At 40.1% G+C, this 26,513-nt stretch overlaps 2 protein-coding genes across 2 annotated transcripts in view; both read left to right on the top strand.

The window, feature by feature from the left end:
• The window catches only part of oxtra (oxytocin receptor a), a 460,437-nt gene that overhangs the window by 325,888 nt on the left and 108,036 nt on the right, over window positions 1–26,513 (top strand). The window lies entirely within an intron of this gene.
• Window positions 18,487–26,513, top strand: part of tatdn2 (TatD DNase domain containing 2) — a 32,712-nt gene continuing 24,685 nt past the window's right edge. Inside the window, 3 exon segments of the mRNA XM_020519131.2 lie at window positions 18,487–19,464; window positions 21,788–21,973; window positions 21,976–22,190. Of these exon segments, the coding sequence (XP_020374720.2) occupies window positions 21,799–21,973; window positions 21,976–22,190 (390 nt within the window). The 5' untranslated portion in view covers window positions 18,487–19,464; window positions 21,788–21,798.

Raw genomic sequence — 26,513 nt, 5'->3', positions numbered from 1 at the left:
TTAACTGGATACTTCTTCATTTGGTTAGGGGTGGGAGGATGTCTTCACAGATCTGTAAACCTGCCCAGGTTCAGGGCAGAATAGAATTAAACGTATATGGAGGTGACAGGTAAATTCACCCTCAAAAGTCTTCAAAGTCACTCGGGGGCTGGGCAGGGAAATGGAAAGACCGGTGAAAGAAAAGTCATCCCTGAACATGGAACAGACAGAATGTATGAGCACCTGCTCTTCTGCTTGCTTCTAATAGGCTCAACCAACTCAACAAATTACATTTTTTTGTAACGTCTATTCAGTACTGCAGTTGAAATTGCCTCGCATGAGTTTATCATCAGCACTCTCAACAATAGACTGGAAAGCCTGGCAAATGTATGATTAAAGGAACACAGTTAATATTTCGCATCTGGCATGATTTGTCTTCAGAATGCTCACCTCTGAAGAAGAGTCATACGGGCCTCCGATATTAATTCTGTTCCTCTTTTCACAGATGCTGCCGGGTCTGCTGAGTTTCTGTTTGTTCTCTGTTTCCAAATTTCCAGCCTCCACAGTATTTTGTCCTAAACATATGGTCTTGCAGGGTGTAGGTTAAAAAGCCACAGGCAGACAGCTACACTTCCTTCAAGGTTTCCTGTGTGCCAGTGGAACGCCCATCACAGACAAGTATGTCACAAACTTAAAATAGAGTCTGAAGTATTCGCACTTCATGATAAATATTTTTGAAGGGGAAAAATTTAAGGAGGACCTGAGGGGCAACTTTTTCATGCAGAGAGTGGTGCACATATGGAATGAGGTGCCAGCGAAAGTGGTTGAGGCACGTTCAATAGCAACATTTAAAAAACATTTGGATAGGAACATGGGTGGGAAGGAGGACCAAATGTAGGCAATTAGAATTAGCTGAGTGGGCACTATGGCTAGCATGGACCTGTTTGGGCCGAAGGGTCTGTTTCCACGCTGTATTACTCTATGACTCCATGATTCTATAAATATTCTTTCTTAAATTTTAAAATGATGACCCATCACAATGGTTCATGCCTGTCTAAGCTCAGCAATGAGTTTGTCATTTAAAGCATATGCACAACCCTGAAAAGAATAAAATCTGTAATGTCACACATGGTACAAGTTGCCACAATAATTTTGATCAGTACTCTTCTGTAATAAAATGTTGATTTTTATTTTTGATCCCACTGTGTTTGTCTAGGGCAAGGGTGATTAATGGCTGTTGGAGAAAATTGAAAAACTCAGTCATGGCATCTTGTAAAGTTTATGTCAGAGATCGACTATTATCTTGCTGATCATTGATGCAACAGAAGATTTTCCCGAGCTGATTTCCCTCACGGTTCATGAGTCCAACGTTTCACTGTGGTTGTTTGATATTTATTGCGTGTTTTGCAGGTTTATTCAATGCTGGAGAGCCTTGAGCATCAGGTAAAAAGTCACAACCTGCAGAACTCTCCTCAGGAAGTAGAAGATATTTCGTGCAAGTTACATCAATTGGATTTAAGCCCACAGGAAAATACAGAGATTCTTTATCCTCCTCCGGCTTCAAAACATGGTGTAAAACCTTTACAGTCTGAGAGTCCAAGCATATTCAATGAAATCTCCTCACAATTGCCAGATACAAAATTGCCAAAAATACCATGTGAATCGGATGAGTCGGACAATTTTGGTTATTACCGTGTGCCTGCATCTCTTGGCCAATTATCTTGTGAAAAGGATGATATTAACTCAAAATGGCTTCACAGTGACTCCAGCCCACACGCCCAGGCAACTGAAGACAGTTCAATTTACACAAGAAAAAATATTTGTACAGTCAGCCGGGAGCCAATAGAGACCACTTCTAGCTCTGTGCACAAATTGTCTCCAGCAAGAAATCATGTCTCGGAAAAGCTTTGTATTCCACCTGTTGACTCTGATGCTGCATTAAGTGGCAGTTGGGAATTTCACCTAGACAGTAAAGGTAGAAAGGTTAATCCTGTCAACCACACAGAGACCACAAATCCTGCAATGAACCATTGCTGCTGTAACCCTGGTGTTTCTCCTCTGCAAGACAGACTGATGACCAGCTTTGAATCTGAAAATGCAAAGTCACCCTCAAGATGCACTTTGTGCAAAAGTTTTCATGTCAATGAGCAATGTGAGGGAGCAGCTTATGCGTATGAATGCTGTGGATTATCTGTGGGATGCCGAACTGGAGTGCCTGAAAGCATGAGTCCAGGTAGCCCAGCATTATAATAACCCGACAAACATGCATATAGGTGAAAGGTATTTACTCTGCCAATCACACCCCCACCCTCATCCTTTTTAAGGTTTTGCTGTGGGATACTGTTACTTCATGGTGGTGGCCTTCCAGTTTATCTTGTAAGTAAACTGAAGCAATAACTGTTGATGAGATGTCTAAGCATGGTGGGTGGTGTCAGCGCAATTCGTGGTAACATTGTACATAGTGGTGCAGTGCCATGTGACTGTTTTCATAGAGCACCCGGTATGTTCGCTCCCTCCAGCCACCCCCCACCACCCCGGCAGCCGGTTTGGTCCTGGTCCTGGTCCTGGTCCCCAGTAAAATGAACATCCAGCGCTTTTGTGGCAGTGAATACGGAACACAGTGTGGAAGTGAGTAGCAGAGTCAGAAAGTAAGCAAGAAGTGGAGGGAGAGTGAGAGGTGTTAGGTTGAGGGACAAGACCATAAGGAAGAGTGAAGGGTAGAGAGGAAGAGAAGGGGTGGAGGGGCAGAGTTTGTGTGGGAGGGAGGAAAGGAGTGGTGGGGCACAGAGTAGATATGGTGGGCCAAAAGTGCCTGTTCCTGTGCTGCACTGTTCTATTTTTATTGGTTGATGACCAAGTCCAGCAAAAGGAGGCCATCATTTTACTGCAATTGGGGAAACCAAAGCAAAGGAATATTGGGAATGATGTGCAAGTTTGGGTGGTGCAATAGAATGGCATATGTTACTTTGTTTATTTCCGGGAACTGAAAATAGTCAACCAGCTAAAAATGGGGTGATTGAGTTCACCAGCTAGATCCAAGGATTCTTGGTGAACTGAGAATTAAAGCATCTTAACTGAATTTCTACAGGCCTTTACTTGCAGCAATTTTCATGTGTGTTGTTATTACAAATGTTTTGGGCGTGAACTAATTCCTAGTCCCATTAGTCATAACAAAGGTTGAACTCAAAAAATGATATTTCTGCCAATTTTCTAGGTGCTAGGCTGTATTTAGTTCAATTATCAGGAACATATCAACCAGTATTCTTTAGTTATCAAATAATAACTGGTTTATTACAAACAAAACATGCTCAAGCCATGACGCTAAGATGATTTTTTAAAAAGTTTAGACTGTGACAATATATAGATAACTATCTTTTTGAAATCCAACATGCATGCACAATCCCAAAATCCGATGGGGCAAAAAAAAACCTCAAGAAAAGAATTATTCACAGAACGTCCCAAATTTTGACTTGTAGTTGAAGTCATTTTGTACACACAAGCTATTGGCACTGGTATCTTTCTGGATCATTCTTTCTGAAGACAGTGAAGTTGATTCTAACATCATCTTTAGGAACACAAAGATTCCAGTGGGTTTTCTGCTCTCACACTTTTTTACAGAGAAAATCCAAGAGGGTAAAAGATGTTGCTTGTTGAGCAGTTATCTCAGACCAACTGTATTCAAAATTTAGTGCCTTTATTCTGCCCTTTCAAAGAATAATAGACTGGTCCATGATAACAATATCAGCAGTGTTCTGTTTGCAATGTCTTTTGCTTTGCAAACTGTTCTTTTTTAAAAGTTCAGGATATGTGTATCATAGAGATCATAGATCAGAGAATCCCTACAATGTGGAAACAGGCCCTTTGGCCCAACAAGTCCACACCAACCCTCAGAGCACCCACCCAGACCCATCCCCCTATAACCCACCTAATCTACACATCCCTGAACACTACGGGCAGTTTAGCATTGCCAATCCACCTAACCTGCACATTTTTGGATTGTGGGAGAAAACCAGAGCACCCACAGGAAACCCACACGGACACGGGGAGAATGTGCAAACTCCACACAGACAGTCGCCCGAGGGTGGAATCGAACCCAGGTCCCTGGCGCTGTGAGGCAGCAGTGCTAACCACTGTGCCACAATACATATTAAAATTTGGATTTCACATCTTCATAGCAGAGGTCTTATTTACATTTACTATTTTGCCCTTCTTTGAGACTGTGGTACACTGCAGTAATCTTGCACAAGATTGAATGTAAGCCATATTTGCTCAGAAACTACTTAATAGGGCTGCATAAAGGGAGCTTTACTGAGCAAAAATTGCTTGAAACCTAACTTGTAGTGTTATACCTGATCTGGAAGTGATCGCTGATAAAGCTGTGAATTATCTCTTCATCATTAATGACCCCAAACAGTTCTGTCACAGGACCTAATTTTCTCTGCATATGTGGTTTTCAGCAGAAATATCGTCGTCTTCAAATATCAAGATAAACCCTCACAAAAAGAAACTACTGGCTAAGATCCTTTTATATGAAGAGGAAAGAATAAATAGTGCTGAGCTCCTGTCAGCTCCTTCGTTGTCTGGTGAAGGTGTGTATACTGACAGCCTTTTTGGTACTGTGTTAATTCAAGTAATATATGTTTTACATTTCCTTTGCTACTTTTGGTCTAGATCCTTTTGATCTGCAATTCAATGGGTGAGCCTTATCTCCTTATATCCTTGAGAGAGTGTCTTTAATTGTCTGGTTATTGGGTAGATTTCAAAACGTGTTTAGGATAATAATAAAACAAGATCTATCAGTGCCTCTGTGGGTGCAACAGAAAAATAATCTTTTATTATTTTACGCTCTGATCGCCAGATTACAAAACAATAAATAAACAGTAAAAGTAATATTACATTTTTACTGTAGTAGCTAAGTTTAGCTAGTTCCTATCCAAGTACTTTGTTTCGGTTAGTTCCCCATTACAATCGAAAACAAGTACAACGAAAAGACTGAAGAAGGGTCCGGGCCCGAAATGTCAGCTTTCCTGCTCCTCTGATGCTGCTTGGCCTGCTGTGTTCATCCAGCTCTACACCTTGTTATCAATGAAATGTCGACAGTGTCCTGAAAAAACAGGTTTGGCAACAGTTCAAAAGACTGCTAAGTAGATACCCAGAGCTTGCTTTTAGTGCCTTGTTGCTCCTGCACCAATAGTCCTATAAGCAGGTGCTGGAAGATTCAGTTGTCAATTTCCATGTGACTTTCCTTTCTGATTCTCCTTACCGAATAAAGGAAATGCTGCAATCTGAGCTTGATGCCTCCTGGTTCTGCATGGCTCAGAATTAGGACGTTTGTGGAATGGATCTTAAATCTCTCCTCAGTTGCTCTGAACATTCACATAATAGGTTTAGCAGGAATCTGAATTCTCTTTGGTTCTTTGAGACATTCTTTCAGTCTCACTAACCCCATTTTTGGATAATGCAGTCACATAGTAACATATTTATGTAGAATTCTGGAGGTTTTCTCCTTAGAAAGGTAAGGCAGCAAAAGTACCAAAAATTTTATACATTCACAGTATTACATCTTTTAATTTGGAATCTAAGTTCTAGTTCACTTATGACAAATATATTTCCCACACACGGTCTCCAAAACGGGCTCACATACAGATTGTAATCAGCCCCTCTTCCCCACCATATACAAGGTACACTCCTTGCTCCGGTAGAGTTAGTTTATCCCTCTGCAGAAACACCATTAATAAACAAAAGGTCCTTTGGTTTAGAATCATAGAATCCTTTCAGTGTGGAAGCAGGTCATTTGGCCCATCGAGCCACCCAACTATCCCTGTAACCCTATATTTCCCATGGCTAATCCACCCTGGCTACACATCCCTGGACACATGGCCAATCCACCTAACCTGCAATAAACAAGGTGTAGAGCTGGATGAACATAGCAGCAGGCCAGGCAGCATCAGAGGAGCAGGAAAGCTGACGTTTTGGGTCTGGACCCTTGTTCAGAAAAATAAGGGTCCAGACCTGAAACGTCACCTTTCCTGCTTCTCTGATGCTGCCTGGCCTGCTGTGTTCATCCAGGTCTACACCTTGTTATCTCCAGCATCGGCAGTTCTTACTATCTCCCACCTAACCTGCATATCTTTGGAGTGTGGCAGGAAACCTGAGCACTCAGAGGAAACCCACGCAGACATGTGGAGAATGTGCAAATTCCACACAGTCAGTACATCGAGGTTGGAATTGAACTTGGGCCCCTGGTGCTGTGAGGCAGCAATGCTAACCACTGAGCCACTGTGCTGCCCGTTTTTGGGGTCAGCAATGTTTTTCTTGAACTGCACGATGTTGTTGAGTGCTTTTATAGCCAGTTCTTTCAGTATTTTTGAAATATCTTTTAAGCAATCTTTTGCAGTGAATTTGAATTCTTATTTATGCGAGTTAAATTTAAGCTCAATATTCTTCATGGAACGCTGTGCCCTTTTATATGTGGATGTGTATCAAAGAAATGCCCAAGGTATCTCCTATAGTTTTGAAAACTTTACAGCTCCTTTATTGAGAGGATTGTAGTTGTCAATTGTAAACTGACTCTCTTCACCTATCTGACCAACATTTAGGCACTCCAGACTCCTGGTGACACTCAAATTACGTTAGAATTATTTTAAAAGCAAAAATTCAAAAAGATATCCTTTTGGTATGCGAAATGTTTCAGCCTGACAATTCAAATATAATTATTTTAACCCCAAGATAAGATAAAAGATAGCACTAAAATAGGTTTTTAAACAGGAGGTGCAGGTTAGGGCATGAGTAGCAGCTTCTATTCCCAGTGAACGTTTTTGGGCTGTTGCCCACTCCTCCACCTGCATAGCTGACACTTGAGTGCTATTCCTCATCCATTCATCAGTCTGGCTCGGCCTGGTACTTATCTCTCTGAATAGCTGCTATTCTGGTTCCAGAATCTCTGCTAAATGGTGGGCCTGGGACTGGTCAGAGTAACTCTTCCAGCTTAGCAAATCACAGGTTTCTTCTTTCCTGCCCTGTTGCCCCTCCAATCACAGAGTGGTGTCTCTTGAGGAGCATCAAGAACGGGACAGTGGGAATCTGTGATAGGATGAGCTGGAGCATCCTGCAAGGAAGAGACAGAATCTCTAGGTGGCCCTGTGAATGAATTTTTAGGGTGATTCAGAGGTTTTGGGACAAATGTGCTTGTCATACCTGTGTATTGGAGTGCTGGTACTCTATGCAAGCATTTCAGGTTGCAGTTATCTAAAAAGACACCAAAATCTCAGGTTTGATCTCTGGTGTGTGCTGCTATAGCTAGTATTAAATTAAAATAGTCACTTGTAATGGCTATTCAATAATCCCATGGGTTAAGTCCTGTATTGAAATTGTCTATTAGAATCCAGAGGTATTCTATGTGGAATTTCTATGTGGAATCCTAAATCTCTCACTAAGAGATGAAATTCTGCAGAAATCACAAAATCATACAGCTCAAAACCAGACCCTTCGTCCCAACCCATCCATACCAACACAGGTTTCCTAAACTGAACAAGTCCCATTTGCTGTGTTTGACCCAGATTCTCTAAACTTCTCCTATTCATGTACCTGTCCAAATGTCTTTTAAATGTTGTAACTGTACTTGCTTCCACCACTTTCTCTGGCAGCTCGTTCCATATATGCATGACACTGTGTGAAAAAGTTGCCCCTCAGCTCCCTTTTAAATTTTTCCCTGTCACCTGAAAATTATGCCCTCTAGTTTTGGAGTCCCCTACTCTGCCAAAAAGACCTTTTGTTATTCACCTTATCTATGCTATTCATGATTTTTTAAACCTCTAAGGTCATCCTCAGCCTCCAATACTCCACAGAAAAAAGTCCCAGCCTATCCAACCTCTCCTTATAACTCAAACCCTCCAAAAGCAGTACTTAAAATGTGGCCTAACCAATGCCTTGTACAGCCATAACATGACATCCCAACTCCTGTACTCAATGCACTGACTGAAGGCAAGTGTGCCAAAGACTGCCATCAGCCCCCTGTCTACCTGTGATGCCACTTTCAATGTACAGTGTACATGCATCCCTAGGTCTCTCTGTTCAACAACACTCCCCAGGGCCCTACCTTAACTGTGTAATTCCAGCCCTGATTTGTCTTACAAAAATGCAACATCTTGCATTTATCTAAATTAAACATCACCTGCCATTCCTCTGCCCACTGGCTGAGTTGATCAAGATCCCACTGTACTATCCACCAATTTTGGTGTCATCTGCAAACTTACCAACCATGCTCCTATAATCTCGTCCAAATTGTTTGTATAAATGACAAACAACAATGGAGTCAGCACTGATCCTTGCAGCACCATCAGTGGTCACAGGCCTCCACTCTGAACAACAACCCTCTCCCATCACTCTGTCTCCTACCATCAAGCCAATTCTGTAACCAATTGTCTAGCTCTCCCTGGATCCCATGTGATCCAAGTCTATTAAGCAGTCTATCATGCAGAATCTTGTCGAAGGCCTTGTTAAAGTCCATTAGACAAATTCTACCGCTCTGCCTTCATCTATGTTCTTGGTCACTTCTTCAAAAAGTCTTAATGCTGTTTCTCCAGTTTCATTGATCTTCTTCTGAAGGGTTAGTGAACCATGAAAAGAATAGCTGCAGAAGTGATTGTGGTAAGTGGCTGAGATCATAGTAAACTTACTGCACCCTGGCTTGAGTCATTACTTTTTAGGAGAGGATATGTAGAGACAGAAATTGAAAGGAAGAACTGCCTTTGTTATGACTCTATCAACGTAGTGTTACAACTTAGAATTGAGACCAGTTGGATATTATATGACATTATTGATCATATCCAAGAATAACAAAGATAGAAAGCAACAATTACACTTTCGTGCAAACTGAGTAAGATTAAATAACTTTAACTGTGTAAAAGTTGTAACTCCGCATTTAATGAAATAAGCTGAAGTAATTGGAAACATTTGAAAGCATAGATTCTAACTTCTATTTTAACAAACTGAAGGTTTGGAAATGGCTGAGCCATAGTTGGACACTTAACCAGAGCTAGGACATAATTTAGTAGCAAGTCTATTTAGAAAGGATTGCTGCTAAGGCCTACTCAGTTTTTTAAAAAAAAATCTGTTAGAGAAACACCTCAAGTCATGTTTTGAAGTTTGGCCTTTAAGACCTAACCTGCTTATCTTTTGTAGAATGAATTACAATAAGAACTACAATCTGGGTGTGGTACTAAACTACTGAAGATAATGTAAAACTGGCTGGAAATGGAGAAGAATACGGACTAAAGCCGGAGAGTGAAGGCCCTATCTTCAATGTGTGGCCCAACGATATGTTTATCTGCTTCAACTGTTACAAACATAAAGGCTGCCACCATATATTTGGGTAGTAGTATTTTCAAACAAGATAGCTCCTGATGGAGTCCCCATTTACGCCATGCTTAACTACAGGTAGTTTGGCTATTATGTGTATTTCGTCAACGCAAATTAGCTATAACGCGATTGATAAATTAGTGAACACTGGATAACGCGAGCTTTCTGTTCTACAGGTATAGCAATTTTCTATAGTGATCTTCTGTACCACGATTCTCTATAGTGCACGGTTGCATATGAACACCACTATCATGTTATACCAGAACTACCTGTATTCCATTTCACAATTTGCCACATTGTTTGGTACAGTAGGTTTGCTCTGTGGCAGATGATAAACTTATAATTTTTATGTTTGAATTTTATTGCTTGAAGTTTTGATGAATTTTTTTTGTAACCTAAGCAAACTTAGGGACACAGGTTCTTTTCCAGGTCTCCGCTGGGTTTGCTGATTTCATTGGGATGATAATAAAGTACTCTAAATGGAGTCTGTGGATGCATTAGGAAGACAAAATCAGTCACAGTTATCAGTTCCTATCATGACATCTCCTAGAAAAGGATCAACATCAGATGAACAGAACTGAGCTCAAGTGTAATAGCCTCTGCAGTCAAATTGAGTGAGATGCAGGTGGGCGAATGAAATGTGCACAAAAAAACAATCATTTATAAGAACAGATGCCAAGGGTTCTACTGCATTGTGTGACTGTGACATGTGGGTTTTTCCTGTGACTTGGTCATGGAAAATCCACAACTAGATGTCAGCAGAGAGGTTTTCAAGTTCTTGTGATTAAATAAAATACTTTGCAAGCTGTAGATTTATTTTAGAAGTGATGCTATAACGGACCTCTCATCTTCAATCTTGGTTTATGAAATTTAACAAAGAAGATGATAGATTTCTTTATTTACTGGAAACTGCCTGATAAATGAGTCAGTACCAGACTGTTTAAATTAAATATGATCAGACAATAGCAAAAGACACCATTATCAAACTGCAAACCAGATACCACTAGCCTTCCTTATTAAAAATTACAAGTTCTCATCAACCCTAATCATTCTGTCAAACTGCACAAGTTTAAGAAAAGAACCTATTATTTTGCACATATCACACTGATTCACTGGGCCAAAGATAGACATCCAAAGCAGAGAGAGACTTTTAATTTACTTTATACAGCATACTTCCCAGTTCTTGCAGTATAAAACCCCCAGAGTCTGGTGGGAAAATATTGCTAGTTGAATATGTGTGCAATTATCCATGTAAAGAAACTTATTAGTTTATATAAGGAAGAGATAGTCTGTGCATTGTTAATCATTATAATTTGTTAGATGATTTGCACCACTCCAGCCATTAGCCCGTCAAAGACTAAAACTTGCAATCAACTTCCGAGTTTCAAGAAACTGCATTTGCTCTGTTAAAGTAACTAAACAGGCTGCAGAAACAAACTTCTGCAGGTAGTAAATTGTTCCTAGATTTTTTTGTGTTTAACTTATTTTTCTTACTTTTCCCTTTGTCTTTCTTTCACATTTAATCCAATTTTCATTCCCTCTATTTCTCTAAGTAACTAATTTGAATCAAAATCCCTGTATTTTCTTCTCCACCATTCCCCAGTATCATTCTCCATTCTTAAATTCAATTAAGTTGATAGACCAGTGTTCCCGTCGTTTACCAAGTCCCAGATGCCCTGTTATCAGCTCACACTTAGAAATATAGAATGTATCGTAGAATGAGTAAGCACTGAAAAAGCTCAATCAGGTCATCATGCCCATGTCAGCTTTTTGCAAGAGCAACCCACTCCCCTGCCTTTCGCACTAAACTCTGCAATTTTTTTCTCTTCACACAATTTTCCAGTTCATTTTAAAAGGCACGATTGAATCAGCCTGCTTCATCACATTCTGGGGCAGTGCATTTCAGATCCTAACCATGTGTCATTTTTGCTTCCTTTGCCATATTTGGTGTTTTCTGGTTTTTGACCCTTCTGGTAACAGGAACTGTGTCCAAATTCCTCCTAGTTTTGAAATACACCTATCCAATCTCTTCTCAACTTTATCCAGGAACAGCTTCTCAAAACTATCTGTATACCTTCATCCATCTCTGGAAATACTCGTGAATCTTTTCTACAGCCTCTTAAATGCCTTCACATCCTTTCTAAAGTGTAGTACCCAGAACTGGATACAACACTCTAGCCTGAACCAGTGTTTCGTATAGGTTTATTGTGGTGTCCCTGCTTTTGTGCTCCGTGTCCTTTATAGGTGATCCTGAGATTTATTGTTTTGTGATCTCTCAGCCGTCCTTCCACCTTCAATGATTTTTGCACATATACTACAAGGTCTCTGTGCTCCTGCACTGCTTTAGGATTGTATACTTTCTTTTGAAATGAATCACTTCACACTTCTCTGCCTTAAATTCCATCTGCCATTTGTCTATGTGCTTTTATGAAATTTATCAAATCCTCCTCAGTTCACAATACCCTCCTGTTTTGTATAATTCACATTTTGAGGTTGTGCCCTGTAGATTAAAGTCTAGGTTATTGCACTATAAATTCTAGTTCGGAATGTTTGGGTTATAGAATGAAATGTCTAAGTACAAATGAGTGAACCAGAAAGCATTGAAGGCATAAATACTTACCTGTAACATAAAACAGTAGTAAAACATTACAAAGCTGTTACAAAACAAGTTTTTCTATTCCATCTTTTCTGGTATTGTTAGCATAACATGTTACATTTTGCTGCGCTTTTTCAAATGCCATGGTGAGGGATTGAAATAAACATACTATGGGAATGCTTGGATCTACTATAAAAGGATGGGGGTGAGGGGATGTGGTAGACAGAGTAAAAATTAGCGAGAGAAAGAGATGAAAAAGTAGAAAGGTTATAGGAAAAGTAGGTGAGAGAAAAACTGTTAGAGAAAAATGATGGAGACCAGCAGAGACCTTGTGCTACACTATACAGTCATCTTAATCCCCAGTGCCTGTCAATTTCTACCCTCAATCCAAAGATCACTCTCACTGCTACTTCTGTTTCCTATCTCAGCAGATTTCATATCCATGTTGCTACTGAGCCCTTCATTTCGTGAACTCTGACTTTTTGCACAAGTCTGTTAAGCAGTACTTCATCTACTGCCTTTTGGAAGTCCACGCACACCACATCACTATCTCCATCCTCTTTGTTACTTCGTCAAAAGCTCAAATAAGTTATTTAAACACAATTTGTTCTGAACACATAATGATGGTTTTCCTTAATTCTCTATTTCCCTAGGTGACTATTAATTCTGTCACAAATTATAGTTTCTAAAATCTTCTCCAGCATTGAGATTAAACTGACAGGCTTGTGTAGCTGGACTTGTCCTATACTCCCTTCTTTGAACAAAGGATGAAACATTTACAATTCTCGAGCCCTCTGGCACCACTTTCCCCTATAGAAAATTAGAAAATTCTGACCAGCTTCTGCAATTTATATCCTTGGCATACTTGGATGCATCTCACACTGTACTGGTGATATATCAACTTTAGGTCAGTCAGTCTATTTAAAATCTCTTCATCCTATTTTTAGTGTCTCAACTACCTCCATTTTCACTCTAATCTGGTCAAATGGTCAACATCTTCTTTAGTAAAGGCAGATGAAAAGAACCAGTTTAGTATCTTATTTATGCCCCTGGCCTCATGTATAAAACCCTTCTTTGGTCTATAATCAGTCCCATTCCTCATTGTACTACACTTTTACAACTTATGAGCTGGCAGAAGATATTTGATTCTTTTTTATGTCAACAACCAGTCCCTTCGAAAACACTATTTACTTCTGATTACTTCTTCCACTTCCACTATCTATATTCAATCTGTTTCTCACTTGTATCACAAATCTTACATCTTTCATATATGCCTTTTTTCTGCTTCATTTTACCCGTTATCTTTTTCGTTAACTGTGGAATTTTGACTTTGTTATTCTACCTTTCTTCCTCTTGGGAAATAATTTCAACTGTACCCAAACTATTTCCACTTTTAAAGCAGTTCATTTACCCTACAGCTTTTGATTCTAATTTATTTGGTTCAGAACTGTTTCAGTAGGGTAAAAACAGGTCCTCCCCTGCTTTTGATTATGAATTGTTCCTTGTCCTTTTCCAAAGCTAACCTAAACCTTATGATACTATGATCGCTGTCACCAGTTTTCCTATACTGCGAAGCAATCCACTTGACCCACTTAATTTCCCAGGACCAAATCCAGCAATGCTTCATCAGGCCAGAAACATAGTAATCTAAAAAATTCTTCTGAACATACTACAGAAATTCTTTCCCCATTCAGAGAGTTTCTGCACAACACAAACAGAAATTGCTAGAGAAATTCATCAAGTTTAATTAGGTCACTAGACCTGAAACTTTAACTCTGCTTTCTCTCCACAGATGCTGCCAGACCTGCTGAGTTTCTCCAGCAATTTCCGTTTTTGTTTCGGATTTCCAGTATCTGCAATACTTTATTTTTTTTGAGAACTTGGTTTCAGATCTATTTCAGCTTTCCAGAGCCTGCAGTGGTTTGCTTTTGTGTTGTATTGTTTCCTTGATATAAGATGGGGATAGGGTGTAAGAAAGGAAAACTGTCTGCAAACAAATGTGATGTGAAATATTAAATGGTTAATCAATAAGTGTTGGTTTTGCCTTTGATATATTGCTATTAATGTTTATGTTAATGTATATTAATACCTATCAATACTGCCAGACCTCCTTTCATTGCTTGCCTATCTTTCTTGTTCACCTTGTATCCAGGAATACTTAGCACCCAGACCTGCCCTTTCTTGAACAAGGTCTCTGTTATTGTTGCAGCATTTTCTATCCTCACGTGCAGCTCACCTACCATATAGACACGTTAAATTTAGACCATATTGTATTGCCTCCTTCTCTGAATGGGGATGTGAAATATTAAATGGTTAATCAATAAGAGTTGGTCTTGCCTTTGATATATTGCTATTAATGTTTAAAACTGATTGGTAAAATAATTTGTGACATTATAAAGCATTTTTTCACCTCTGTAGTTTTTTTAAAAAAATCAGTATTATTAGGGAACACAGCTGATGATGTTTAAACTGTTAACGAATAGAATTCTATTAGCTTAAATAGGTGCCTTTGTAAAATTATTACATCCCTACTCTGAACCCACCTAATGCCTTGTTGTTTCTTACACTAGTCCAAACTCCCCCCCCCGCCCAGTCCTTTGTGCAACTTGTTCTTTCTTCCTAATATTCCATCCTAGTTCCTATCCCTTACCAAATTGATTTGAATCCTCTCCGATTATGTTAGCAAACTGTCCCACAAGGACAAGGTCACAGCCATGTTGAATTACAACCCATTCAAATGAAGTCTCAACTCCCCAAGAACTATTTGCAATGTCCCAAGAATCTACAGTCCTCTAGCACATCTCTTCAGTCGCATATTCATCTGTTCAATATTTGATTTCTGAAACCACTTGTATTCTGTGGTACAAACATTTTTTGAGTTGATGAGTACTGTGAAAAAGAATCATAACGCATGGGATTTGGGTAAATTTAGTAAATTCTGGATCATAAGTTTTTTTTTGAAAACTTGAGAAATATGATGGCAGAAACGCTGTTGTTACCCTGACTGAGCTATCAATCACATGTTTTAATGAACCTCTGTATATGAGATGCTACTATTAACAAAACTATGTGGAAGCTTTGTACAGTATTATATCATTTTTAATTGCATAATGATGTATACAGTATTTGTTAAATTACTATTAAATATTTGCTATTTGAAAATATGCTTTTAATGGATTAAACTATTAAAATGTTCATGGTTTCTTCCCTTTTATATTCCTTGATTTACCTCTAATTGCTTTATTTGCTGGCTGTAAGGTTGTTGTATTAAATGAGAGTAAGAAGTCATAACAGGACAAAGTTGGCTCTAATATGGTGCTGAATTCAATCAGTAATCACAGGAGTAGCTAGTCTGGGAAATAAAAACTGTCACACACTTGGTCAGGGAGCTATTCTGAAGTTAAAGCTGACACATTATGTGAACCCAGTTGAAGGACAATAAATACCATGCATCCTGTTGGGAATACATACCTATATTTAAAGACTGGAGAAACTGCAAGATGTTGGATTACTTGGACATTCTCTGGATTGAGAAAGGTTACCATGTGATTTCTTGGAAATGAAGCCAACAGTTAAGTGTACACTATGCCACCAATCAAGTGACTTTGGAGAAATTTCTAAGCAAAGTTTGCAAGGAGATAAGAGATGATGTTTATTGACCTACTTACTGACAAAAACCATGCTTTGAGAGGACTGGGGGCCCTATGCTAATAATCGTCTAGCAATCCTTCCCTGGTCTTAGAATTCAGTTCTGCAGACCCAAAAGATACCCCGGAAACTGTGGTGTCTCTCCTGAAATTCCGTTTGTTTAACAATATTTAGAAATATATGGAGAGTATCAATAACAATTCCTTGTGATCAGGTTTAAATGAGATGTCCGTGTTAGTTGTGAGTTTGCAGATGGTGTATGAGTCTTTTCTTAATCTTACAGGGTCTCCAACAGTGAGGACATTAGTTGTTGGACAGTATACTTAGGATAACTGTGGATTGAAGGGTGATCATGTTATTCTTTTGTCCTCCTTTATTTGCAGATAGCTAAGACAGCTTTAACCATGCTATTTTACTTTTGTGAGCAGTGAGAAGAGAACGACTGGCTGATGGATTTTGAGCTTACTATCAGGTCTGAAATTACAAAGAGCTAGCGCATTAAATTAATGCCAACACTACTTCAATGCCAATACTTTGGATTACATAGCTCCTATGACGTGTGAAGTGTCATTTTCCAATACTTTACCATGAATCTTAATCGAAGACTTTGGATTTGATACATCTGTTTTGTTTAGTAGAAGGCTTTGGTTTTCCTAATGTTCCAGCTAAGTCCCACGCTCTTGTCGGCTTCAGTGAGTATGTCAAAAGTCTTTTGTCGTTCTTCAGAGTGAGTGTTAACTTGTGTCGTAGCATACTGTGGTTCTTTCTTGGTTTTGGCCTTAACTTCTTCAACCCCAACTGGCTTATCAGTGAAATAAGTAACTGTAACATTTCGAGGCAGTCTATCAGTGGTAAGTTGTAGCATTGTTGCAAGAAAGCTAAAGAACAATACCGGTAAAATGCTACACCTGTGTTTGATGTTTATTTTGACAGGTAAGGGCCCTATTGTGGAGCTACTACGTATATTGTTGTATAGTGAATCAATGATGTTTGTGAAATTAGTTGGGCATAATTATCACTATAGCACTTTTCAAAGAGCATTTCAATTTATTGAATCAAAAACTTTTGTGAGATCAAAAAATAACATACGAAGGGTTGTTGTCTCTGCCCTTTTCCTGAATTCAGTGTGCAATGAGATCATGTTGACTGTCCCTCTGGGGGGTTGGAAGTCACATTGCATCCCTGGAAAGACATTCTCTGCAATTGGTAACAGGCAATTAAAAAGTAACTTAGCTGGGACTTTACACATTCCAAACTCAAATTTACTACAGTTTAAGTTGTCTTTATTTTTGAAGGTTTATTATTATCATGGCATCTCCAAGAGCACCTTGGAATGTTTTCACTCTGCCAGATGTAACAGATTGAGTACAACAACAAATAAAGAGAGCTTTTGACCTGATGGGGATGGGGATTGAATCAAAAGTCTAGGAGAGCCAAATAGAGGAGCAGCAAAGAGCATGAGCACAAGGGAGCAGTTACCTTTACTGAATTACTCTCAAATATGGTCGACAGAAGTTAGCCTCAATACCCTGGATGATCTCCGTGGACCCAGAGGAGCTTGTAAGACTGCTGGCGTAGGACATAGAAGCCTTAAGAGTGCCACTATACCAGCGATGATTTGATCTCATCTTCTGATGACCAACATCAACTTGGGTCTCAAATAGTGGACAGATTGCATCTGACCTCATTAAACATGATGAGTTTCTGCACAACACAAACAGAAATTGCTAGAGAAATTCATCAGGTTTAATTAGGTCACTAAACCTGAAAACTTTAACACTTTCTCTCCACAGATGCTGCCAGACCTGCTGAGTTTCTCCAGCAATTTCTGTTTTTGTTTTGAATTTCCAGTATCTGCAATGTTTTTTTTTGAGAACTTGGTTTCAGATCTATTTCAGCTTTCCAGACCCTGCAGTGGTTTGCTTTTGTGTTGTATGGTTTCCTCCATACAAGATGGGGATAGGGTGGAAGAAAGGAAAACTGTCTGCAAACAAATGCAATTTATTTGGCAATTTAACAAACTGCTCAGTAGCCTCCCCAGTTTCAAAACTGGAAACCTCTCAGAGACAACAAGGTGCAGGGCTGGATGAACACAGCAGGCCGAGCAGAGAGGCTGACGTTTCGGGCCTAGACCCTTCATAACCAATGATCTGTTTGAATAGTGAAGCTGTTTGGGCCAAACAGGCATCAATATTCTCGGTTTGAATACAAGGTCAAAGCATTTGTAAAAAAAAACAGACAGAAATCACTGATAACTGAAGAGCGGTCCACCAGTGGTTCTTCGCAGCTTCTCCTCAGTTAATGGACGCCATTGGAAGATTGTTGAAGCTAACACGTTTCAAGAATCTGTTCCCCCCCCCCGTTTCATCAATTACTGAACTTTGATATTGAATGCATTTTGTGCAGTTTTTTTCGATGCTCTAAAATAAAAATTAACATTGTCTTGGAAAACAAGACACCAACCGTGCATCTCAGCTCTTCTCCTGCAGTCCGCCCTCATTCATTCACAACTTCAAATCCGCACCCATTCTGGACTGGCCCTTTAACCCGACGGAGGGAAGGTCACCTGAGGTTAACCGGCCCCACCCTGTTCATACGCTCCAAAAAACAGCGAATTGATATCGAGAACACGGCGCAGGCTGAACCTTATAAATTGTCACCTTCTCCTGTGTTTTTCTTTACACGAGGTAGGGACGGGATCAGACTGTCTTGCAAGGTTCCCCCCCCACCCCCCGAACTTTGGTGGTGTGGACTGGTCCGGAGTGCCCCGCCCCCAACGGCGGTTGCGGCGGTTAGTGGGAAATGGAATGGGGGCGCGTGGAGGATTAACGGCCAGCGCGAGCTCAGTGGGGATTGGGGAGAGGGGGATGTACATCTAGGGGTACAGCAATTTAGGACAGGGACAGGTTGAAGGATTGGGGATAGGGAATGGACTCCCAGGAAAAGGGATTGCAAACATCCCAACGGCCAGAGAATGATGTGGGCGTTTATTTTTCTGGAGCACGATGGGAAATAAAGGGGTTTGTAATCCTAGAGCTCCTTCCGTGACTTTCTTCTCAAAACTCTGTTTTTCACAGCAAGGGAAACAGTTGCATTTGCTGTGGTAGTGTTGGAAATGCAGCTGCCAGTTTATGCGTGGGAAGAGCCTGTCACTGGTGATGAGGGGGCTCAAAACAAAAACCCAGAAATGGTTGCAAAAGGCTATCAGGTCTTGGCAGGATCTGTGGAAAGAGTTAACGTTCTGGGGGGTGTGACCCTTCCTCAGAACTGGTAATGAGTGACTCATCTGGCTTTAGTGGTGTTCATTGAGCACAGCCATGAGCTGAAGACTGGCACCTGTGTTGGTGAGGATCTTGGACTTGGCATCTCTAGCTGAAGATGGCAGCAAATGTTTCTGTCTTTTGCATTCTGGTGCTGTGACCTTCAACTGAAACAAAGATGTTTATGGAACCACCACCTCTAGTTTAACTGACTATCGTCAACCTGTACTGTTCTGCCCTTGGAATTTTTGGTTTTTTTTGCTCTGGTCCTGTGTTGTACCATCAAGATTTTAGACATGCCTTATGCTGCTCCTAGTTGTACTCCTACACTTTGAAGAATTGATCCTCTGGTTTGATGGCAATGGTTTAATGAGGAATGTGTTAGGCCAGAAGGTTACAGATTTTCATGGAATACAATTCTATGCTGCTGATGGATGCCCAGTTTTCAGCTGCTCAATGTGTTCTGAATCTTTCTGATTTAGGATGATGGCTGTGCTGCACATCATGCTGGATGCCAATCAGCATAAGGCTGAAATGCTCTTGCTACAGAGAAGACATGGTGGTCACTACTACTAATACAGTCATGGATAGACTCACTTGTGACAGATTGATGAGGATAAGGTCAAATAAATTTCTCCTTCAACTTCTTTTTAATTCCTGCTGCAGGCCTAGTCTGGCAGATATGCCCTTTGGAATTTGATCAGTTACAGTGGTACAGAGCCACCCTTGGTAATAGGCATTGAAGTTCCAGATTTAGAATATGTTTTGTCTTTGCCCTCTTTCTTCAAAGTAGTGATAAATATAGGGAGGACTGATTAATAATCTGAATGCAGTAGGTGATAAACAATGAAATTCTCTTATCCATGTTTGACTTGAAATCATAGAATGGCCTGAATTTGGAAGAGATATTGATAATTCCCAATGGTATATAAGAATTGAATAAACTAATTGGACTGCCAAGTCTACGCTACGTTTAAAAAGTTTATGGCTGATCTACCTCAATATCATTTTCTTGCATTATTTCTATTATCACTTAATTCCCTCATTATCTCTGGGGAGGCGATGGCCTAGTGGTATTATTGCTGGACTGTTAATCCAGAGACCCACATGATGTTCTGGGGACCCGGGTTTGAATATGGCCATGGCAGATGATGAAATTTTTGAATTTAGTAAAAATCTGGGATTGAGTCTAATGTTGATTGTCAGGAAAAACCCATCTGATTCTCTAATATCCTTCAGTGAAGGAAACAGCCATCCTTACCTCGTCTGGCCTACGTGTGACTCCAGACTCTCAGCAATGTGGTTGACTCTTAACTGTCCTCTGGGCAATTAAAGCTGAGCAATAAATGCTGGCCTAACTAGTGACAACCTCATCCTATGAATGAATAATTTTAAATCTATTAATTACTGGAAGCAGTGAATATATTCAATGTTTGAGCATCTTGGATATAGAATTCCAAAGATTTGCAAACCTCTGAAAAAATTTTTTTTTTCATCGGGGATCTTGGGCCTCATAAGTAGAGGTATTAAATATAAAACTAAGGAAGTTATTGCTGAATTTTTATAAAGTTCTGGTTAGGCCATGGCAGAAATATTGCATCCCGTTCTGATCACCACATTTTGAGAAGAAACCACTCCTTAAGGTTGTAAAGGAGCACCATCAGAATGGTTGCAGGGTTGGAGGACTTTAGTTACAAGGTTAGGTTGAAAAAGCTGGGGTTGCTCTCTGGGGCTCAAAGGAGATTGAGGAGAGATTTCATAGAATTGTACAAGATTGTCACAGAGCAATTATTCCCATTACATGGTGCTGTAAGGACCAAGGGTCATAGGCTTATGACCCTTAGCCCATAAGCATAGGCTTAAGCAAGAAATGTACTGGAATGTGAGGAAGAACTAGTTTGCACAGAGTGGTCATGATCTGAAATGTGCTGCTCACACGGGTAGTGGAAATGGAAACGGACTTAAAAAAAGAAATTGGCTGGTTATGTGAAAATAAATAAATATACAGGAGTATGGAAACTGAGTGAGTGAGCGAGACTCTCTGAAATGCTTCACGGAGAGCTGGTGTGAAATGAATTGGCAGAATGGCCATCTCCTCTGCCTTAAAACACTTAGACATATCCTAAATGGTTCCTCCTTATTCTGAGATTCATCCTGTGTTCTAGCTTTCCCCAGCTAGGGTAAACTTATTTTCTCAACATCTAAAAAAAAACCAAAAGAACTGCGGATGCTGGAAATCAGGAACAAAAACAAAGTTGCTGGAAAAGCTCAGCAGGTCTGGCAGCATCTGTGGAGGAGAAAACAGAGTTAACGTTTCAACATCTACCCTGCCCTAAAAAAATTGTGCTTCAAGTAGTTCCTGTCTAATGCTTTAGAGTTTAGAAGTGGGTAGCCCTGGCCTACTCCATCTGTCCTCATAGGACAAACTCCTCATCCCAGGAATATGGAGCATTGAAAGTAATATCCTGTATGAACAAAAATTGTATTGCTTGACAAGTAGTAGATTTCCTGGTTTTGGCACAAGTCCTGAAATGTGTACCTTTTATTAGATTTGTCTGATGGCTAGATTGAAGTTGTGCCCAACTTGGGTTTTTTCATATCTGTTTAATGCAATTGAATGGCTTGCTAGACCATTTCACGGGCAGTTAAGAGTCAACCACGTTACTGTGGATGTAGAGTAACCTAAAGACTAGATTGGGTAAAGGCAATGGATTCATTTCCTTTAAAAGGCATTAGTGAGTCACTTTTTTCTTTGTCACCATTACTGATGCTAGCTTTTTAAATTTGATTTGTTTCAAATTTCCTAGCTTGCGATAGAATTTGAACTTGTCTCTCAATCATTACTTTAGGCTTCTTGGTTACTAATCCAGTATCACATGAAAAGTTTTATATATTCAAGTGATAGGATCTGTATGCTTAATGACCATTTTTTTGTTTACTATAGCTGCAGCAGTAATGGAGTCAAGCAATCAAAAGCAAAAGGTGAAGTTTAGTTTTGATGCTGACTTTATTGAATCTCCAAGTAAATACAGGAAATATGCAACAGAGATGCTGCATTGTTCACATTGGATGCAGGCACGACAAAACAGTAATGGTTCTATGATGGATCATGTAGACAGCTTCCAGAAAATCACAAAGAAATGGGGCCAGCCTTTAGCAGTATTGAACAAGTGAATTCCACACCAGAAACTCCTGGTGTTGTCTTTTCTCATTCGCAAGACTTCAATTTCAACTGCACAAATCAATGGAAAAAGAGAATTTCATTTTGGAATACTCTGTTTGCTGACAAAAATCATGATCAAAAGAGATCAACATCAAGATTGCCACAGCTAGACCATGCTGATGATGTATAATGTCTCAATATGTTCTAATATTATGAAAACAACTTCCTATAAATTACCAACTATCTCACTTTTTAGATATGTGACTAAAGCAATAGCTTTTTGTTTTTTGCACCTTTACTGCTAACGGTCACAATTTTGTTGTCAAAGCATGTTGATGTATGGCAGAAAAGGAAAACAAAAGTCCAAAATCCCTCCCACTGCCACCACCACTTTTTTTCACTTTCTCCACCCCCCAACCTGTGGTTAACATAAGCAACTAATCTGTTCTGTGAAGCAGAGTTTCAGAAATTGAAATATGTGCTATGGGCTCTGGAAAAGGATGCTTTGTTTCCATAAAAACCTGCAGTCACAAAATGTATTATTGTAACTTGGTTTACCTAGTCTGTGGTTTTATTTTAACATTGCCTGGCTTTGCCTGCTACTTCAGCTAATTTGCTGCTGAAACCCTCATTTGTATTTTTGTTACCTGTAGCCTGATTGTTCTAGTGTGCTTGGCACTCCTCTATGTTGCACACTACTTGGAATAAGCATTGAGTGACGAGAGTGCAGAATGCACTCTCTTTGGGGGAAATTCAGCACTGTCCAAGTGTGTTTCAGTGATTCCTTTGCTGATAGAACTAGCAGACTCCTGAAGACTAGATCAGGTTTGTGGCAGGTGATGAGAACCAACAAAAGAATGGAAACTGGTTGACCTTGCTCTTACTAATCTCTCTGTAATTGATACGTCCACGCATAACAGTTTTGGTAAGAGTGACCATTGCAAAGTCCTTTTTCTTGTTGGAGATGAAGTTGGCTTCATACCGAGGATTTCCTTTTTTTTTTGTATGACTGTTTTGGTGCTGCCTCGTGCTCCCACAAGGAGCTTGAACTGCTCATCAACTTTACCAACACCTTTCACCCAAACCTCAAATTCACCTGGACCATCTCCGATACCTCTCTCCCCTTCCTGGACCTCTCTGTCTCCATCGCTGTTAACTGCCTTAACACTGAGAACCCTCCCCTCTCCGTGATCAAAAATGGCTTGAAATGCATCTCTTGAATTTCCCACCCCTATCTGCCTTTCATAGGGACTGCTCACTCCGTGACCCCTTGTCCGCTACACACACTCCACCAACCCCACCACACCTGGCACCTTTCCCTGCAACTGCAGGAAGTGCAACACCTGCCCCTAGACCTCCCCCCTCACCTCCATTCAAGTTCCAAAACAAACCTTTCATATCTGGCTGGGGTTCATCTGTACATCATCCAACTTGGTCTACTGTATCCACTGCTCCTGATGTGGCCTGCTCCTCATTGGTAAGATCAAGCGTAGACTCAGGGACTGTTTCGTAGAGCATCTGCACTCTGTACGCGACAAACAACAACACCTTCCGTTCGCCAACCATTTTAACTCCCCCCTCCTACTCCCTGAGTGACATGTCCATCCTGGGCCGCTCCAGTGCCATATCCAACCCTTCCTCTCATCCATGCCTCCTTGACCAGACACAACCTGTCCATCTTCTTCACCACCTTTCTGCCCTAGCCTTCCCGCTGACCAATCCCCACTACCCCCTACCTGCATCCAACCTATCACCACTCCATCTATCTTTCCCCAGCCCCACCCATCCTCCCTCTCACCTCCTTGACCTGACACAACCTGTCCATCTTTTCTCCCTCCTATTCACCCCACCCATCCCACTGACTAATCCCCACCACTCCCTACCTACATTCACCTATCACCATCCCACCTCCCTTCCCAGCCCCACCCCTCCTCTCTCTCTTTATTTCCCAGCTTCCTTGCCCCTCCCCATTTTTGAAGAAGGGTCCCAACTCAAAACATAAACTTTCCTGCTCCTCTGATGCTGCCTGGCCTGCTGTGCTCCTCCAGCTCCACACAGTGTTGTCTCCTTATTTTTGTGTTGTGTAATGGTAGTGTTGCACTAAATGGAATGTATTCAGAGCAGAAGCAGATGCTGACCGTTTTAAAAAATAGAAAATGCTGGAAATTCTCAACAGGTCTAATAGTGTTTGTGTAGAGAGACAGTTAATGTTTCGGGTTGTTATTGCCTTTCACCTTGAGACTGGGGATGGTTGGGGAGTATCCTTCAACTGTTAGTTGTTGATTTGTCCACCATCATTTATGTATAGTTACTATAAAACCTCAGCCAACCATGACTATTGAAGGAAGTTCAGGATTGTAGAAGATTAAAAGACAAGGTTTGTAAAGTTGCCTGAAAAAGCAATAAATCTGAGAATTTGGAGGTTTTCGGGTGACAGCAAAGGAGGACCAAGAAACTGGCAAAGAAGGGGTGAATGGAATATGAATACATTCTCGCAAAACACATGAACGAACTGTAAAAGCATCTGTAGGTGTGTAACAAGGCCATATTTGGCTAAAACTAATGTGCATCCATTAGACAGGCAGGAAAATTTAAAAGAGAGAAATAGCAAAGAAGCTAAATGATTATTCATTATGTCCAAGATGAGTAATCTTTTTTAACCTCAGGGCTGTGAACCTTCGGAATCCTCCTCCATAGAAGGAGCAATTTCAAGCTTTCAGCATATTTGAGGTAACGATTAATAGATTTCTTTGATTTACCAATGGTTTGAATAAAAGGCATTCATGCGTTCAATGAGCCATGATCACTTACACTTCTGAATAAACCTGGTCACAAATGTCTTTTTGCACCTAAATACTGGTACCATCATCCTTGAGACTGGGGATGGTTGTGGAGTATACTTCAACTGTTAGTTGTTGAACTGTTCACCATCGTTTATGACCCTGGATGTGGCAGAACTTGAGCTTGGATCGGAGCAAGCCATTCAGCCTGTCATGCCAACCCACCATTCAATACCATAAAATATAAGAACATAAGTCATCCATTCAGCCCATTGAGTCTGCTGACATTCAACAAGATCATGACTGGTCTGATAATTCTCAACTCCACTTCCATGGATGGTGGTACTTTGTATGGGCACTCATCTCTGTCCCAAGGCATTACTACAGGAATTTACCAAGATGGTATTCTAGGCCCAACCAGCTTTAACTATTACATCAACGATTTTCCCTCTAACAAAATAAGTGGAGATTTTTGCTGATTGCGTGATGTTCAGTAGCATTCACGACTCTGATACTGAAGCTTGTTCCTTTATGCAGCAAGGTCTGGGCTGATAAGTGACAAGTAACATTCATACCATACAAGTGCCAAGCTGGCTTGTTTATTCAAATCTCACTAAACAAAGAAAAAAATCCTTGTGACTGTGACATGCTTTGTTCATTATACTCGTTTTGGAGTGTCAGTGTGTTTCAGTTGTTACTGTTACTGTACAAATATGGCACAATGTCTCCACCTTGTGTCTGTTCTGTATAAAGTTGCTTTTATTTTGTCCATTTGTGTAAGTTCTAAGCATATAAAACATTTCAGTGATTTTGATCAAGGATTTTTAGGACACCATTACAAATTTTACGGGTGATATTTTTACTTTTCAAACCCAGCGCTTTAAAACAGAAGCTGATCTTGATCAGTACTGTAAAACATGTAGTAGGAAGTTGCAAACCTATTTTCTGTATTGACTAATCTCAACAGGAGGAGAATTTAGCCAAAACTATCGCCTATTCTAAGTTACTACTTCAAGCCCACTTTCAGCCCCACTGACTTCCTGTTCCCAACATCTGTTTGTTCATGAGATGGTTATCCCAAGGTTATTCTAACTTTCCTACTTAAAGTCGTCCCTAGTCAAATCTCGCTCAGTCACTAACATAATACATTAATGGTGCTTTAATAGTTAGATTCACCAATTATGATATTTCTTAATTGTCATCAGCATTGAGGCAAAATTATTCACAATATTAATATTAAATACCAGATCAGGTTGAATCATGATGGTGATCTTGTTAAAGATAATCATGCTTTTGCCCATGTACTCACTGCTACTATCACTCTTGAGGCAGGAACTTTGTATTAACAGTTTTTACATACTTTGACATTTTGATCCAATGGCTGAAATATGATAGTGGCCTTAATTTGAAATGCTGGAATCAAATTGTTCCTGTGTCAATCTTTAGTTCAGGTTGGCATTGAAAAGAACAGCTTTGTCCCTGCTTGATGGTTCTACAATTAAATTAGAATTTGAATTGTGAACTTTTCTTGTTTGCATGGGTGGTCACTGAAAATTTCTTCAAGGTTTTTAAGCATCAAAGACAGTCGTTCTTTCCTTCAGCATTGTCCAGCATGCAAATCTCTCTTTTCATTTGAAGCAAATGCAAATACATCAACTAAGTTGCCACTTCTGAATATAATCCAACCTGCTACTAAGCACTCTGAAGTCATTTGCTCCAAAGCTTTT

This window comes from Rhincodon typus, chromosome 16 (genome assembly GCF_021869965.1).
Source record: "Rhincodon typus isolate 14 chromosome 16, sRhiTyp1.1, whole genome shotgun sequence".
NCBI classification, from domain to species: Eukaryota; Metazoa; Chordata; class Chondrichthyes; order Orectolobiformes; family Rhincodontidae; genus Rhincodon; species Rhincodon typus.
Note: the sequence above shows the minus strand (reverse complement) of the source record. Positions and strands in the feature narration are given on the sequence as shown.